Source organism: Watersipora subatra, chromosome 1, assembly GCF_963576615.1.
Source record: "Watersipora subatra chromosome 1, tzWatSuba1.1, whole genome shotgun sequence".
NCBI lineage: Eukaryota > Metazoa > Bryozoa > Gymnolaemata > Cheilostomatida > Watersiporidae > Watersipora > Watersipora subatra.
In genome coordinates this window covers 26,652,550-26,670,006 of record NC_088708.1, presented here as the reverse complement: position 1 = coordinate 26,670,006, position 17,457 = coordinate 26,652,550, and the positions used below count along the sequence as shown (strand labels likewise).

The following is a 17,457-nucleotide window of genomic DNA, read 5'->3' as shown; positions in this document are numbered from 1 at the left end:
AAGGGTATTAGCTCGTCTAACCACTGTATGTGGTGGTGATCCGACAGACCTGAGTGGACATCTGGTAGCATCCGGTGCTTACCAGTTTCAGATGTTGGTTGCTGGTTAGTTCGGCCATAGCATCTGGTAATGACCTGACTGTCATGAAGCAGGTACTTTGGCAATAGCAATTGGCAGCTGTTGAATTCAAAAACCTTCAGAGCGTCGGGTGTACAAAAATCTTGGCAGAAGTCGACACACAGCTTCTGGAAGAGTAGTGTTCTCTGGGAAGAAGAAGCGAGTTTCCAACAGCGAACACTACATGACTTAAAGCCTCTCATTCTATACTTACAATGACTGTTGGCTCTCCTTCCATTTGATAGTAAATGCAAGCAGCCATTCTGTAGAATTCCGCTTTATCTGCCCATCTTAACTAGACTTATAACGGATATAGTTAATGCTATGGACCCACAAAAAACAGATCAGTCCAAACATAAAGCTGACCGTTTGTCTCAAACAAACCAATCAGATAATAGCTATGATCCAAACAGTCTATTATATAATTACATCTCATCGAATAAATGCTTAACCTTAAGCATCCAGCTATTAAGCTCTACAGGAGGTAAAACATGAGATTATAAAATTTTAAAGCTTGTGTTCAAGTGGAGTCGACAATAAGATTAATTAAAATGTTGAGTCTGCATGAATCTTTTTTCATGAAGTTTGTAGAACTTCTATACCATTATTTTATGTTATTTTTCATTTCGTTAGCAACGTCAAACGGCTTAGTTTTGTATACTCATGTTTTCAAATGTATGTATTATGTGCTTGTGTATTATTATCGCTTAGACATTTGATTGGTTGCATTGTAACAGCTCTTTTTATTAAATGAAATCAGAACTTTTTGATATTCCGCAAGGGCCATTCCAAAATATAGCCCTTGTAGAAAAACTTGTGGCATTCAGTTTCAGGACATATAGCCTTAAAATTCCAAATTGACCAATGTCTCCGATCAATCGTTTTGCTTTCAAAATAAGGAGAATACATGTATAAGCAAAGTTTAATCCTATATTTTCTCATAACTTTTGCTTATTGCCTCAATGGCAAGGATAAACTCAATGCCATACATGTGGAGTAGGATTATTAGTTTGTGTCTGGGTAGTCTGTCATGATAACAGTTACTGAACTCATAGTCAAGTTGCTAAACTCATTGTATATGGGTTATCAGCACTTTTTTTAGAGAGTTCACAACTCTTGCCATAGCTTTCTACCAAGAGCTAACTCATGACTAACATAAGCTGCAATGCCTTGCTATTTCTTGCATCAGAGTTATCCACCACTGCACTAAGGGTGAGTAACTACCATTTTCGGGAGCTCGCACCCGGTTTACCTACATAACATTGACTATAGCTTATATATAACAGCCTGTGAACTACAGGACTGAAAACTTGCTCTGCCTACTGATCTTTGGCTGATGTCGGCGATGTACCCGCTGCGAAATCCTATCTATCAGCAGAGACTCCCGCTGCTGGGAGAAGGCAATACACCGAACTCAGTTGTTAAAGTAAATAGCAGAATAAGTATACTTACAATATTTACAAAAAACAAGTGTTTGAAGAGTAACGCCGCAATGCCAGCTGCTTATATTTTCTCATATTTTTTTAAAAACAGCAGTAATGAACATAACAAAATGTAAAAAATGCGCAGAATATAAAATTTCAACTGTGAGGCTTAAAGAATGTGCAGTCTTGGATAGTAAACTGACTTGGAACTCCTCGTAACGATTAGTCGATCCGATAACACACTAAACATCTTTCAAGTGTTCTTCAAAACTCCCTCGTTCTTTTCAGCTCTGGCTGTTTGATGGCGGTGAGAATGGTGAAGAGTGCCGCAGGTGTCATCCCTGGTAGTCTGCTGGCAGCCGCTAACTGTAACAATCACTTCAAGTAGACTGACATATGGCTACTACTAAAAGTAGTGACAGAGAGTGTAAACACTGTAAAACGTGAATTTTAACCTTAAATGAATTTATAAGGAGACCAACATTGACTGTATAAAATGTTACATGATCTACTAATAGTCTACTAGCTAGGGGAATTGATTGGGAATGTTCAAGTATCAGCCGTCAAGACTGATGAAAATTTGCCTGGCTAATCAGCCTGTTTTGTAAAACAGCTTTTAAACAAAGTATTTCAATTTATACGTCGATTGAAGCAAACTAAAATTGGTCTAACAGTTTTTTTGTAACAAGGAAATTATTCAAAGTAAAATAATTTGTTCATTTTGTTTATTATAAAAACTTTTTTCTGGAGAGGAACGATGACTATAGTGCTCTGATTTTGGTTTATGCCAGATTTCCACAAGGTTCTGTTGCAGATCATCTTTAGCCAGACCACACGACTCTGCAGAGTTTGAGAAGCAGCAGTTTTAGACCAAGCAGTAGACTAGCCAAGTTCATAGATTCATATGCAGAGAATTTATCACAACCTTTACATGTAGTGACACGGTGAGACAATCATACAGGGCAGTCTATGAAGGAGGGCGAGCTAGAAATGCTTGTAATAATAAAATAAAAATATCATATTACAAACCTCAGCCACAAAGACAACTATGGTAAGGTGCATTAAACTTTAACAGAACACAAATTCACGAAATTCTTAGCAATAGGTCAGATATTATTTTTCGGGAGCAGAGCCTAAAAATGCTGGAATTTGGTCTTCAACTGGTTTATAACATTAAAATATATGCACCTATTTTCTTTATTAACTTATTCAATTAAAAAGATGAAACATGATATAATTTTTTTAATTTTTTTGCAATATAAATACCAAAAAACCGAAAAATTATGTTTTTTGTTGCAGTATATTAAAATATCAATGTATCTTTTCAAACAGATGTAAATAGAAATAACTGTATTTTCTCTACAAAGTTAGCGCTCTGAAATATTCTATATAGTACATAAACAAATGTACATCCCGTGTTACAAAATGATCAAATGTATGGAATGTCATAATTCTCCTCTTGATATTATTATGATAATCTGTGCAACAACTGTTATCAATTTACGCAATTTATAACCTCCTGAAATGACCCTAGCACTAGACGCTGTTGATGACAACACCTGCCCACTATTGATGACATCACCTACTCACTATTGATGACATCAACTACTCACTATTGATGACATCACTTGCCCACTATTGATGAATCACCTACTCACTATTGATGACATCATTACCAGAAACTATACATTGAATTGACCAGAAGCAGCCCCAACATAGTATATGAACCAGATGCAATTACTGTATGTACTTATTTTGGCTGCCAATCTTAGTTATTGTCAAATGATTACCAAACATCTACACATAATATCGATGGTTCCTGAAACCAAACTCGAGAGAGTAGTTCAAATACGGGCAATAAAGATTGCTTGTGACTAACATTGGCAGGGCGAGCTTGTGTCATGATCTCACAGCATTCATTTGTCAAGCCAAGACAACTCCAATTCACGCTATCAGGTATCTCCAACAACGCCTCCCTCTGAATCTCCTCCATATGAGTTTTTTGTTGCTGCACAAATCGGGCATATTTAGCCTCAGTCATCATCCTCCTTGAAATATTGGGGTCCTTCAGTAAATCTCCGAGCCCTGGGATATGATCAGCTAAGGCTTCTATCTGTACACCGTATTGACTGATCATCTGGTATGCACTGAAACAACAAAAGAAATTTTGCTAAGTGCATTCCTTTAGCGAAAAACAAACAAAATTTTGTCAATGACAATAAACCGAACATAGAGGCTTCCGACATACAAACAATAAAATCAGTAAGGGTTCCTCGCGGTAATCAAGATACATTACGACTACGCAAGCGATGAAAATCATGTCTCACGTATGCTAGCGTCGAGTGCACCTAAAGTTTAGGGCAGCATGTGACCCATAAAACTGATAATTATAGAGTGAATTTAAAACAGCTCTCTGACATCACCTGAATCGGCTTAGCTTAAAGTCACACTCTAACTTACTAACTTTTAAACATTTGATGTAGGATTTGAGCAGACATTTTGTTCAACAACTAATGGAACATTCAGCATACAAAGTTCCAAGTTTCTTGAGTTGTCGGAGTTCTGTTCATGAAATTAAAATAACTTGGGGTAAAAATTAGAAAAAAAAAACAAAATAAGTCTAAATCATAAAACATGGTAAGTTAAGTAATTTATAATTCATGTAGTCTTAAAAAAGTAGTAGTGCAAATCTCTATCCCGCCTCTACTTACACACTACACACTCTACCTTTCCTTGCATTACCAAAGCTGCACCTCTGTTAGACTGTCTACGTTAAAAGGGTGACAATATGAACCTTTTCTTCTTGCTGATCATTATTTGATTAAAAGAGCTTTATTATTTATACATATATTATTACATATACTATTACGTATATTATTACATATATTATTACATATATTATCACATATATTATCACATATATTATTACATATATTATTACATATATTATCACATATATTATTACATATATTATTACATATATTATCACGTATATTATCACGTATATTATTACGTATATTATTACGTATATTATTACATATATTATCACATATATTATCACGTATATTATTACATATATTATCACATATATTATTACATATATTATTACATATATTATCACGTATATTATCACGTATATTATCACGTATATTATCACGTATATTATTACGTATATTATTACGTATATTATTACATATATTATCACATATATTATCACGTATATTATTACATATATTATCACATATATTATTACATATATTATTACATATATTATCACGTATATTATCACGTATATTATCACGTATATTATCACGTATATTATTACGTATATTATTACGTATATTATTACGTATATCATTACATATATCATTACATATATCATTACATATACTATTACATATATTATTACATATATCATTACATATATCATTACATATATTATTACATATACTATTAAGTACATTATTACGCATATTATTACGTATATTATTACTTATATTATTACGTATATTATTATATATATTATCACATATATTATTACATATATTATTACATATATTATCACGTATATTATCACGTATATTATTACGTATATTATTACGTATATTATTACATATATTATTACATATATTATCACGCTTATTATCACGTATATTATTACGTATATTATCACATATATTATTAAATATATTATTACGTATATTATTACGTATATTATTACGTATATTATTACATATATTATTACATATATTATTACATATATTATCACGCTTATTATCACGTATATTATTACGTATATTATCACATATATTATTAAATATATTATTACGTATATTATTACGCATATTATTACGTATATTATTACGTATATTATTACGTATATCATTACGTATATCATTACATATATCATTACATATATCATTACATATATCATTACATATACTATTACATATATTATTACATATATCATTACATATATTATCACGCTTATTATCACGTATATTATTACGTATATTATCACATATATTATTAAATATATTATTACGTATATTATTACGTATATTATTACGTATATTATTACATATATTATTACATATATTATTACGTATATTATTACTTATATTATTACGTATATTATTACGTATATTATTACATATATCATTACATGTATTTTATATAATTCAATTGCGTTATCACCTGGAAAATACATTAACATATCATGAATTTTTGGGTAGAGGAACGAATTAAACTAATTACACAGAATTCTTATAGAAATATATGATCCAACATATGATGGCTTTAAAATACGAAGCACTATAGGACCTAGCAATGATTAAATTCATAGGAAAAGGTTGTACTGTATTCAGTCTCAGTAAGCTTGCACAAGGTGATGTTACGCAGAGGATTATGCCAATCAGCACAATACATGGAAGAATAGTCCTTCTAGACAACAGTACTAAGTTTTGACACACCAAAGAACCATGGTGATGAATATATCACCCCGACACATTGCATTGTACCGCATTTTCCTAGTAATTATTATCAGTAATATTAGTATCTAGTATCAGTTATTACTTTATATTATATTATTAATATTGTAATTTGTTTCCTAGTAATTATTACTGATTACAAGCACAAAAATGAAGTAAATGAGCAAATATAAAAACAATTTGTTTTCAACCCATGGAATGAGGTAAGCTCTAAAGCACACTTTTATATCAATGATCAGTTCTTCTACTTTGGGGTACATCAGCTATAATTTGAATATGAAAGTTCAGCACATCAGTTAACACATCATTTCAACCACTTCATCACTTTTTGGGATTTTATTAAACGGTAAACATTGGTAAATTGGCTCCTGTTTAACATCATCTAAATATAGCATCGTTATTGGTAATATCGATATTAGAATAGTTTTTATAGAATAAAGTTGACAAGTTGACATAGACATACCTGTGCTGGAGATTCTGAGAAACAGGTCCAAGGTTGAGAAGTTTTTTCCAATCATTATATGATTTGATGTGTGAGTTCAGTAATATATTCACTTTGTCCAAAACATTGGTTACTTTGAGCACTTTCTGTAGACGTTCTTGGGTGATACAGCCACTCATATTTCCTGCATCAGCAACCATTTATATTTCCAATGCTATATCCACAGTAATGAACAACCATACTGCCTTATTCTCCAGTTATCTTAAATAATTCCACATTCAAATATTCCACCTGCTCTGTTTGACAGCCAGAAAACTTTTACCATCTTTTTTCACGACTAAATGTACTTTTGTGGGAGAATTATATTAACTGTCTGTTAAACTTGAAATGATATTTTGCTACAGCAAAGAATGTACAAACACCTTTTTCTGAGAGACGTGTGTCAGCATTGTCAGGCCTCAAACTGAGCCGAAACTCGGCACGGCCAGTGAACATGCGGTACGGTTCCTTGGTGCCAAAAGTTGTGAGATCATCAACGAGCACTCCGATATATCCATCTGTCCTTTGCATGGTCAATGGCGGTCTCCCTAGCACTGCTGCGGCTGCATTTACCCCAACAACCAGCCCCTAAAACACTGTGTTGTACTTTAATAGACCATATCATTCAGATACCTATAAAACTGCATTCCTTTGTCCTTATGTGATACACTCACTGTTCAGTAAACAACCATTCACTCCTTTGTTTGTTTGTTTGTTTGTCTGAGTCATGTGATCAAAGTAATAGTCACACAAAAATTCATATGCTCAACATATTTTTGTAAAAACTTGTATAATATTTTAAAAACTTCAAGAATGGAAATAAAATACTAAGCTCTGTAACTATGAGATGAGAGAGTGGCTGAAGCTCACTGATGACAGATGTCATAAGGAATAGAAGTATTTGTTGCAAAAGTGGCGGAATAACTGTCAAGGTCTACAGTCAAACACTGAGATATAAAGTTAATCTGTTCCATTTTTTACGTTGTATGTCAAAACCGTCGTTTGTTGGAGCAACCATTCTTAAAAGAGTATTTTGTACTTTATTTAATTAGTTCCAGAGTCAAAACAATTGTGAATACTTCAAACAATTTCATATAGCTTTTTTTTTTAATTTAAAACCGCGTGAAAGTCAAATGAAAAAACTTAAATTAAATTATATATAAAAACTAAATTAACAAAGTGAAAAGAAATTATTATTGTAAATTTAGCTTAGAGACACGTGAGAGAATAAAAGGCTCAGCAATGGTTAAGCAGTACAGAGAGATATGTGGCTTTAGTTATTCTACCTAAACTAGACATGGTTTAAATTAATTTAATTTGTTTTTTTATTAGTTTCACATTTTATTGTTAATTTTTATCAACTTTTCTACTTGGAAATTGCACTGGTTTCAGAGATGTTAGATATCGTAAGTTGGAAATTACTTTGACTAAAACAAGTTTTCTTGAATTTTGTGTCATATGTAAAAATAATTTATCTATAAAGTTATTGGAGGTCAAGGTTTGACTGTCTAACCAATATGGTTGTTGACACAACATCTTCTACAATGTTTTACTATGTAATAGGCCTACAGCATCAGTTCTTTATATACATGAATCTATTGAGTCTGCCACAGTGTGTCTCTGTATCCTACTTATTGTAATCTAAGAGTTATATCAAAACAACACTAATACACAACACCATAATGTAAACAGCAACAATCATCGTAAGTACGTATGCTATTATAAAAAACTTGCATCAGATCGTAACTTTGTGAACCTCATTTGAAGGCCGTTAGCCCGCCCCACCTAACGTTAGGTACTCACCTGTGCAGCAGCCTCCTCGTACCCAGTTGTACCATTTATCTGCCCAGCAAAGTAGAGAGAGTCAACTAGTCGGGTTTCCAAAGTCATTTTAAGCTGTCTCGGGTCAACAAAATCGTACTCTACTCCATATCCTATGTACAAGTACATGTACAAGCATATATGATTTCCTCCATATAACAACAAAAGCTGGAGTGATCTTGAAATTGCCAGTCTGAACACGTGTTTAGTATCAAGGGTTGCTTGGTTCAACTTGAAGGTTGACTTGCAACAAAGTTCACATTACAGTTATTTGGTATCAAAAGATTCGCCATGTCTTACTCTGTTGTGTGGTAGGTGCCAAATATGTGGAAATGTGATTAAAAGCTCTTAAAAGCTCAAAAACAAAAAGCCGCCGTAGATTGGAATCTCTTGATTTCGATGACGTATCCGTGGATTTTGGTTATTGTCTTGTCACGTGATGTTCTCGCGTGAATTGAAAGGCCAATACAAAGCTCAATATCAAACTTATCGTAGCAATAGTTTATGACAAACACTTCGGGTTTTACCTAAGACCCTGTATCAAATATAGATGCTCGCTACTTTACAGTTTCAGCTTGGCCATTCCGTCCGACTATTCAACATACGTACATGTACATGTCCGAGTTGCGATCACAAAAAATGTCAAATTCTGAAGAGTTAAGACCCTGGCGTTTCGAGCCTGACGCTCTATCTGAAGAAGATCCTCAACAGAATCAAACCTCCCAGCAAGTAAGCACCGCCACTAGCCAGCTCTTATGTGCCAAGCTAGCTAGTAGTAATAGTTTTACCTAGAGAGTGATGGAACGAATATTATTATATATATATGATTTTAATGATGATAATTATCGCTTCATATTGCGAAAAAATAATTACAGATTTTTCTCGAATGACAACATTAACAATTTTAATATTTAAATCTAGTGCTGCACTGATATACTGTTGGATAACATCGACCTGATGTATTAGCTATGGTTGCATAGACATATCTGTTCATTTTTTTAGGAGCTAATACCACCGGCTACAGAGTGGTGTGTCTGCAAGCGCTGTCAAGACATGCCATCTCTTCCTGAATGTTTGTGCTGCCATGATACCGAGTTTGCGCATCGTCTCCATGACCGCGGGGAACATGAATGCCTGTGTATGCATCCTGGTGTGAACGAACTTGTGGCGCCTGCACCCCTTGAGTTGGGGTGGAATAATTACCTGCGATATCATAGCGAGTTGGATTTTCATTTAATGCCAATAACACCAAAGCTATGCTAATGTGTCATGCATCATCTACAATTATTGTGTTACACATTTAATGCATCGGTTGAACACACATATTCTGAACTCGTGGAATACAAGGAGAATTGTTATATTTGGCTTGTAAACTTACTACAGTAGAGAGTGTATTAGTTTTATGATTTTATTATATAAAGATCGAGATTATTTTGATGATCAGCAATTATTGTTTTTCAATAATTGTTTTGGTAGATAATCTATTCCCATTTGGAGAACCATCGCCAAATGCTCGCAAAAGGTTGTGTGCATACCGCAATCTTGTGTTTTGGTCTATGCCGGAAATCTTGTTTGCAAGTCTGCAAACTCTTTTTCATCATCCGTTGGTGGGAAAAGAGCTCGAATCTTAGACACCAAGCAGGCAGGTAGAGGCCATCACTCGCCGCGACGAATTTGCGGCATAAGCCAAAACACAAGCTTGCGGTATGCACACAACCTTTGTAACCACATCCGTTGTAATGGACCTCACTCTCAGGCCGTGGCAAATTAGATCGGACTGGCATCGCTTGAAGCCTTCCAGCTCCATGGCGTTAGAGCTGGTGGTCTCCGTTGACTGCAAAGTAAAAAAGTTACGACCACCAATCACTTTCACATTATTTGAATGAATTATTTAGCTAGATCAGCAACTTCATGTTTATGTATTAATAACTACTAATAAATTTCGGTTTTTGTCAGGCTGTGAAGTAAAAACTGTCAAAGTTCTACCTTGACAAGATGGCTGCTGACTATTAAACCGCAGCTCTGATCCATCATAGTGTAGGCCCCGTATAGTGCCCAATGCCCCGGACTATCACATCTACTGTCACCTGCCAAATCAAGCTCCCAATCGATTGCTGCCGTCAATCCCTCGTTATGCAGGGTGTACTGCTCAGCAATACACTGTAAAATATTGTAAAACTTCATTATACAAGATTAATTTGTATCACTATCATTAATCTAAGAATGCAGAATCCTCTTCCCCCTTTTTGTGTTATATTATGATGAAGAATCAGAATTTCAAATTATAATATATTTCGCTTGAAGGATGACATATTTTCATTTCAAGAGAAAAATTGTTTCTAAATGTCGTTATTCAATTAGATTAGTGTGCCTAGCTTTTACTCACATTTTCCAAGTTTATGGGTAAATATTAACACTCACACCATGTAAGTATTCTCTTTGTTGGTAGAGGCAAACGCTGTGGCTTGGTATCGCGATGTTCAGGAGCGACAGAAAACGGAGGCTCTGCGTAAGGCATCCGCCAGAAAAGAGTGATGCAGCTGCCAGCAGGGGGTTGATGACATGAGCTCTGTTCACCCCAGCAGTTGTTTCCCAAGTGTACGATTGGTGACAGGAGGCACATGTAACCTTGAACTCTACCCATCCGCCTTCTCGCACCATCGTGAATGAGCAGGGGAGGGCGCAGGCGTGACAGTGAAATAGTCGCTGGAGTGCTGTCACACTTACTATTATTTTCTCCTCTTTGAAGGAGGATTCGGGTCAGAAATCACAACACAATAGTTGACTTGCAATGAGATTTGTACAACATCATTTCCTGTTATTATATCATATTTGCTTGATCAGAAAAAGAATAAATATATAGCCATGCAATCATGACACAGATTTTACAAAACCTTATCAGAATCCATGATATTGTGAACATAAAAATGTGAGTAATAACTCTATGGATATTCGTTCAGCTCTATCTTACATGTAATTGGAGAGCGTTTGACGCTGGCTAACATAGCGCTCAAACTCTTCCCAGTCTTCAGTGGTTGGCACAAACTCTTCATCATCTAATACTAATAATAATCATCTAATAATACTAATATGCTATTAACGATGATACCAGAAAATGACAATAACTATTTTATATAACATATCTATAAGTGAGTAGGGTTAAGAAATTTGGCGAAATTAATCGTGAAACATAACATTATTTTATCAATTATCTATTAATATATTACGTTTTACAGATAGATATACAGTATGAATTAGTTTTGTTATCATAATAAGAATAATACACGTAATCAAAAAAATAAAATACTAATAATATCATATTACAATTAAATGACATTAATATTGTAATATTAAATATAGATTAATACAGTAGTATTAGGAGAATACTAGAAAATAACCCGAGTTACTACTACTAATACAAGTGGTTCATAAAATAAATTACTCACGTGCTTTGGTGGCATGTGGAGTATGCAAACAGGTTAGAAAACATGTCGTCTTTGAAATGGCGAAAACAAAGGTAAGAGTAAGCAGGCGAATAAATAAAGTTTGTCACATCCAGCTTCACCCAGTTGCTCCACGCCCGGTGAAGGTCTGGTCTTTTCTCTGCTATTGGCTAAGAAAAAAGGTGCTTCTCAGCTTGCCAGCTGTTCAAACACGATGTGGCGCGTTAGAGATTATGACGAATTGAAATTAACAAGTTTAATACGAGAAAGTGTATCTGTTATTTGCGATAGATCAAACTTGAACTGAAACTAACATTATTTGATCATGTGACTTACAATTCCCGTCATATGGCGCAAACAACTTCTACAGCATTTTTCGACCATCATAGCGGACCAAAAGGCTCATCATTTTTATTAGAGGATGATATGCAATCGTTCAAGCTAAGTTTAAAAAATTAAACATATTTTTATGCTATGTTTTGAGATATCAGTGCTCAAAGTTGCAGCATTACGATGCCGATAAAACAGACGCGTAAGAACAATAGACATGGTTTTTATCGCAAGCGTGAAGTATATTTGTGAAAATAGTTCGACGAATAAGGATGCATGAAAGTGTAAACATAAACCATCTCGCACACATACGTCACATTTTAGCCATTTTGGAAAACGAATCCAAACTAGGGCGGTCTCGTGTCGCTGCAATTTTCTGTTCGTTTTTGAGCTTTTAAGAGCTTTTAATCACATTCCTGCATATTTGGCACCTACTACACAACAGAGTAAGACATGGTGAATCTTTTGATACCAAATAATTGTAATGTGAATTTTGTTGCAAGTCAACCTTTAAGCAATCCTGATCAAATGAACTGTGAGCTCATTGGCTCACAATGTGACAAGCTATGCGAGGTCGACTATATCTAAAGTCTGTGACTAACCAGATAAATTCTACATAAATACCTGGTTGGAGCACTTGTGCCTCTTCCAGCCCACGAATTGTGTTGATGAGCTCCTGCTGATATTCGGCAGGCATGGTGCATGACAGGCCCTGCAGTAAGTATGGTAAGTCTCATTTGAGTCTACGATACACAGAAACTGAACATTTAGGAGAGTCCGGAACGAGCGAAGAACTCAATGCTTAAAGAGACTATATTTTTTTTCAATAAAACAAAATATAAAAAGCCCCATATTTTGTTGTTGTGCTAAGAATATTTCTCAGGCTTGCATGAGGAGCCACTATTCTGCTGATTTCACGTCTGTGGTAACACAACTCCGCATTAATTTATTGTTACAAATCCAAGCCTAACAAGACCACCTAGAGAAGAGACCACCATTACATACAGTGCTATTACCTTGCAGGTAAGGATTGATATATCTATGAACTGCATATCTGTGTGAGAGATGCATACTCTCTCAGATAATCAGCCAATATAAGCCAACGATTGTAAGAAAAGCTAAAACCCAACATAGAACTCGATTGCTCCTATAGACAGGTCTGCAATAGACAGGTATACATGTAGACAGGTCTGCATTCCATTGCTATCAGTTGCATATAAGACAGTTGTAACTATTTGTGTAGGCCTGAAAACATATATTTATATATATAAATATTACATATATATGCTCACATCGTATTATATATATTTATTATGTATATATATACCTATATGAAAATATATATACATATATAAAAAAAACAAATATATATATAGAGCGATCTGAAGATTGCTCTCAGCAAGCATGAAACTATTAGTAATAAAGTGTTTTATCTAAAGCTATAGTCCGTTTTATCGATTTTAACTTGTTCTGATTTATCATTGAGCACTCTGCTCGGATTTTGCGCTTTTACTCATGTATATACATGTATATACATGTATAATACACATATAATATATATACATGCATAAATTAATGTCTATGGCAGTAAATGTCTATTTATATCTATATATATATTTTGCGCTTTTACACATTTATATATATTATAATGTACATATAATATATATACATGTATAAATAAATGTCTACAGCAATAAATGTCTATCTATATATATATATTTTGCACTTTTACTCATGTATATATAATATACATATAATATATATATATAAATAAATGTCTACGGCAATCAATGTCTATCTATATATATATATATATCTCAGAGTTTGCGTGTCTGTTTTCCTGTACTTCTGTTTGTCCAGCTATGAATATATTGGAATGAAAAGCTCACATCGTGCTGGATTTGAACTCACGAAGATTGCAACTGCATGATTGTATACCCATCATCTAACCACAAGTCTACGAAGGCTCTTAAAATTACATAGCTACTACTATATACCGTATTTTCCCAATTTCACACGCTAAATGACGTATTAATTGGAACCCTATAAACTCTATTAACCATAGACTCCTTAAGTAAAGGACTGCACACGGTGCCACTCGGGGTTTGAAACTAGGGTGGTAGAAAAGTTGGCCTCTTTTCTACTATTCCAGAGTTCCCACGCAGTCGGGAAAAGTAGAAAATTTAAAAACCTATTTTCCATACCGGGAAAAGGTTGGGAATTTCTTGAAACCTCCCTCATGGTATTGAAAAAGTATGGAAAATCTTGGGAGAATGACTAAACTGTAGATAAAAAATCATCCAATCTTTTTTTAATCTTTCTATTTTCCAGTGCAAAGCATTGGCGGTTCAAGCAATAAAAATGCCTAAGATGTGCAGCGAATTTGGCTGCAGAAGCAATTACAGAGGAGGGTTGTGTCACTACCCACAAAACAAAACGAAAAAGACCGTTGGTTAGATGCGCTACCCAATACTCGTGCTCAAATTCTCAATACAAAAAACATTTACACTTGGGAGCGCCATTTCAACTGTGATTGGATAACAACAAGCGGTGGAAAGGGTCTTTCTCAGCCTTCATATATTTTCCAAAATATTTCTCAGTCTTGCATGAAACAGCAGCAACCTAAAGGTCGCACATTATAAACTTCAGCTGAAGCACGAGCTGACTTAGAGGCACAGCGTCTTGAAGCTTCAGATAGAATTGGCGACTTTCCCTCTTTCGTCTCAGGTTTACACACTCGCTTTGGCAAAAACCACGTTATTATTCAAGATGGCGAAGACCTTTACCACAAACGGACTCAAAGAGTAGGTCTGCGACTTTCTATGTGTATTTTCAACATGTTATCTCACCTTTTCGCTGTATCTTCGTCCAAACCTTAGGACATAAAGGAAGAAATGTACCAAAGCCCTATTTCACAAAAGCAATGCCATGCTGCTTTCAGAAAAATAGTCTGATAAGCAGATGGTCTCAGCTGGGTAAGATAATTGAGTGCTTGAAAGGCTATGAGCTAAAAGATGCAGACTTCCTCGAACATGCATGTGAGGAGCTCAGTCACATGAGTTGCACTGACTTGCTACACTACCAGTTTCTTTATGGCCAACTGCAACTTCTTCTGTCACAACCAACACGACGCCGCTTTGATAAGCATATGTACATTCTAGCAGCAGAGATTTACAATATCTCACCAGCAACATACAGAATGATTCGAAAATCTGGATCAATTCTTTTGCCTCATTCAAACTACGCATAGAAGCTACTGTCACATTCACTTCATGCTGAGAACCTAAAAGCTCTCCTCAAAAAACTCTTGCCTCAGCAATGTCTCGTAAATTTAATTTTTGATGAAGTCAAGCTAATAAAAAGCTTGAGATATTCAGGTGGCCAAGTGGTGGGATATGCTCAGAATGGAAGTGATGATTCTGGTGCTAAAAACTATGGTGTTCGAGGTAGCCTGTCATTATGGTGGACCAAAATATATCCTGGGTATTCATTTTGTAGCAAAGCTAAATGCACATCAGCTGAAAAAGCTCTTATTCAATGCACTTTTGGCTGTTTCAAATGCTGGAGGCACAGTGGTAGCGTGTGTATGTGACAAATGTGCAACAAATGTGTCTGTTTACAAAATTTCGGTGGTTCCGGAAAGGTTTTCATGGAGGCCATCAACAGACACGTTTTTCTAGTATTCGATTACATCCATATCTTTAAAAACATCCGAAACAATTAGATCACTGTACCCAACAAGGAGCTCGCTTTCATGAAGGATGGAATCGTGTACATAGCATGCTGGGCAGATATTGAGACAGTCTATAATGAGGACCGAACAGCCACCATTCCTCTCACTGAGTTGACATACTCTTCAATGTACCCAAAACCACTCCAGAGACAGAATGTACCTTTCGTATGTCAAGTGTTTTACGAAAAAAATGTAGCAGCTTTCTCCACTCTGAAGGACAAACTCTGTATAAGTGAGGGCACCATCATCCTAATAAAACTTATTGCAGGTTGGTTCCATATGATGAACGTGAAGGATCGATATTCTGGGGTTCATATGCGTGACTAGTGTCGACATCCATGGACCAAGGATTGCAACAGTTTCACAGAATTGAAGGAAACATGTGAAGTTGTATCCACTTGTGCATGGCAAGGTGGTCGAGGTCGAAATCAAAAACTTACCAAGCAAACCGTAAATGCTTTTGTGATGTCAGCGAAAACAATCATTGAGGCTGCAGAGCTTCTTCTGAATGAACATAGCTTCAGCTATGTCTATTTTTTGATGAAGCTCTCAAAAAATTTCTTCGGTCAGGCTCGACAACGCAGTGGAGTAATTTTTTTATTGTCGGTATGGACATCAAGGCAAGTGCAAAGACCAAGAATCTCCACTCACTGCTTAAGTATGAATTGATACCATCAACCCCATCACAAGCTGTCTTGCGCAAACAACATTTCCATTGATAATGCTCAATGTGATCTGACCATTACTGAAACTGAGGAACTGATAAACTCTGATAAGACATCAAGACACAAAATCATTTTCTTAGCAAGGTTTTTAGAGCACAAATTCCATGGGACAGCAGATGTTGTAGAGCCAGAGACAGCTGAAGACCTCGCAGATTCTGATTTTATCACTAACTTTAACAGGGGTGGGTTGACTGTACCAAAAATGTCCAATGTTTACTTTGTTCATGCTGCTCATAGATTATTCATTGACTGTAACCTTCACTGCTGCTGTGTTCACCTTGGCCAAGCAATATCACGTATTCATAGCCCTATGGCAATAATCCATGGAGCATGTGTGACATTATCTAATATTTTCTTAAAGTCATTTGTGCTCGATAAAAGTGACAAAGAGAAGCAACTTGGTTGTTTGAGGAGACAAGAAAAGTTGTCAAATTAAGTACTTCTTGTTACTAGTATAACCATTTTGATAAACTTTTGCATGTAAGTTACTAAAATATACATGGTGGTAGTAATGTTCATTGCATTGATCTTGTTAATTTTATTTAGAAGTGATTTTAGCCCGTCAATAGACACCAAAATCACTCTTGTAACGCACGCTGAGGCCAATTTAGGCTAATTTTCAGCCGAATTATGCTATTTGACCTTGAAATTTGACCTATTTACATTCTAGATGACCTTCTAGTACATTTATTTTAGCATCACTGGATCTGCTGTCTTTAGAAATCCCCATTTTGACACTGGAATCGCCTCTCTAGGCCGTCTAGAACCAATTTTTGAGATACACCCAAATTAAATCTAGCACCCTAGTTCCAAATCCCGAGCATGACAGTGAGCAGTCCTTTCTTTAAGGAGTCTATGCTATTAACTAAGATTTTCATAGCTATAGCTGGACA

General features: G+C 35.1%; 2 protein-coding genes across 5 annotated transcripts in view; one reads left to right on the top strand and one right to left on the bottom strand.

The window, feature by feature from the left end:
- LOC137406529 (syntaxin-7-like) overlaps positions 1-17,457 on the top strand; it is a 383,065-nt gene that overhangs the window by 73,223 nt on the left and 292,385 nt on the right. The gene's annotated exons all lie outside the window — the stretch shown is intronic.
- LOC137406512 (protein MTO1 homolog, mitochondrial-like) overlaps positions 1,600-17,457 on the bottom strand; it is a 32,839-nt gene continuing 16,981 nt past the window's right edge. For both annotated transcript variants that reach the window (XM_068093112.1, XM_068093103.1), the window contains exons 9-14: positions 12,731-12,818; positions 8,316-8,446; positions 6,896-7,100; positions 6,495-6,657; positions 3,421-3,688; positions 1,600-1,907 (exon numbers count right to left, since the gene is read on the bottom strand). In XM_068093112.1, the coding sequence (XP_067949213.1) occupies positions 1,806-1,907; positions 3,421-3,688; positions 6,495-6,657; positions 6,896-7,100; positions 8,316-8,446; positions 12,731-12,818 (957 nt within the window). In that variant the 3' untranslated portion in view covers positions 1,600-1,805. The remainder of the gene's footprint in view (positions 1,908-3,420; positions 3,689-6,494; positions 6,658-6,895; positions 7,101-8,315; positions 8,447-12,730; positions 12,819-17,457) is intronic.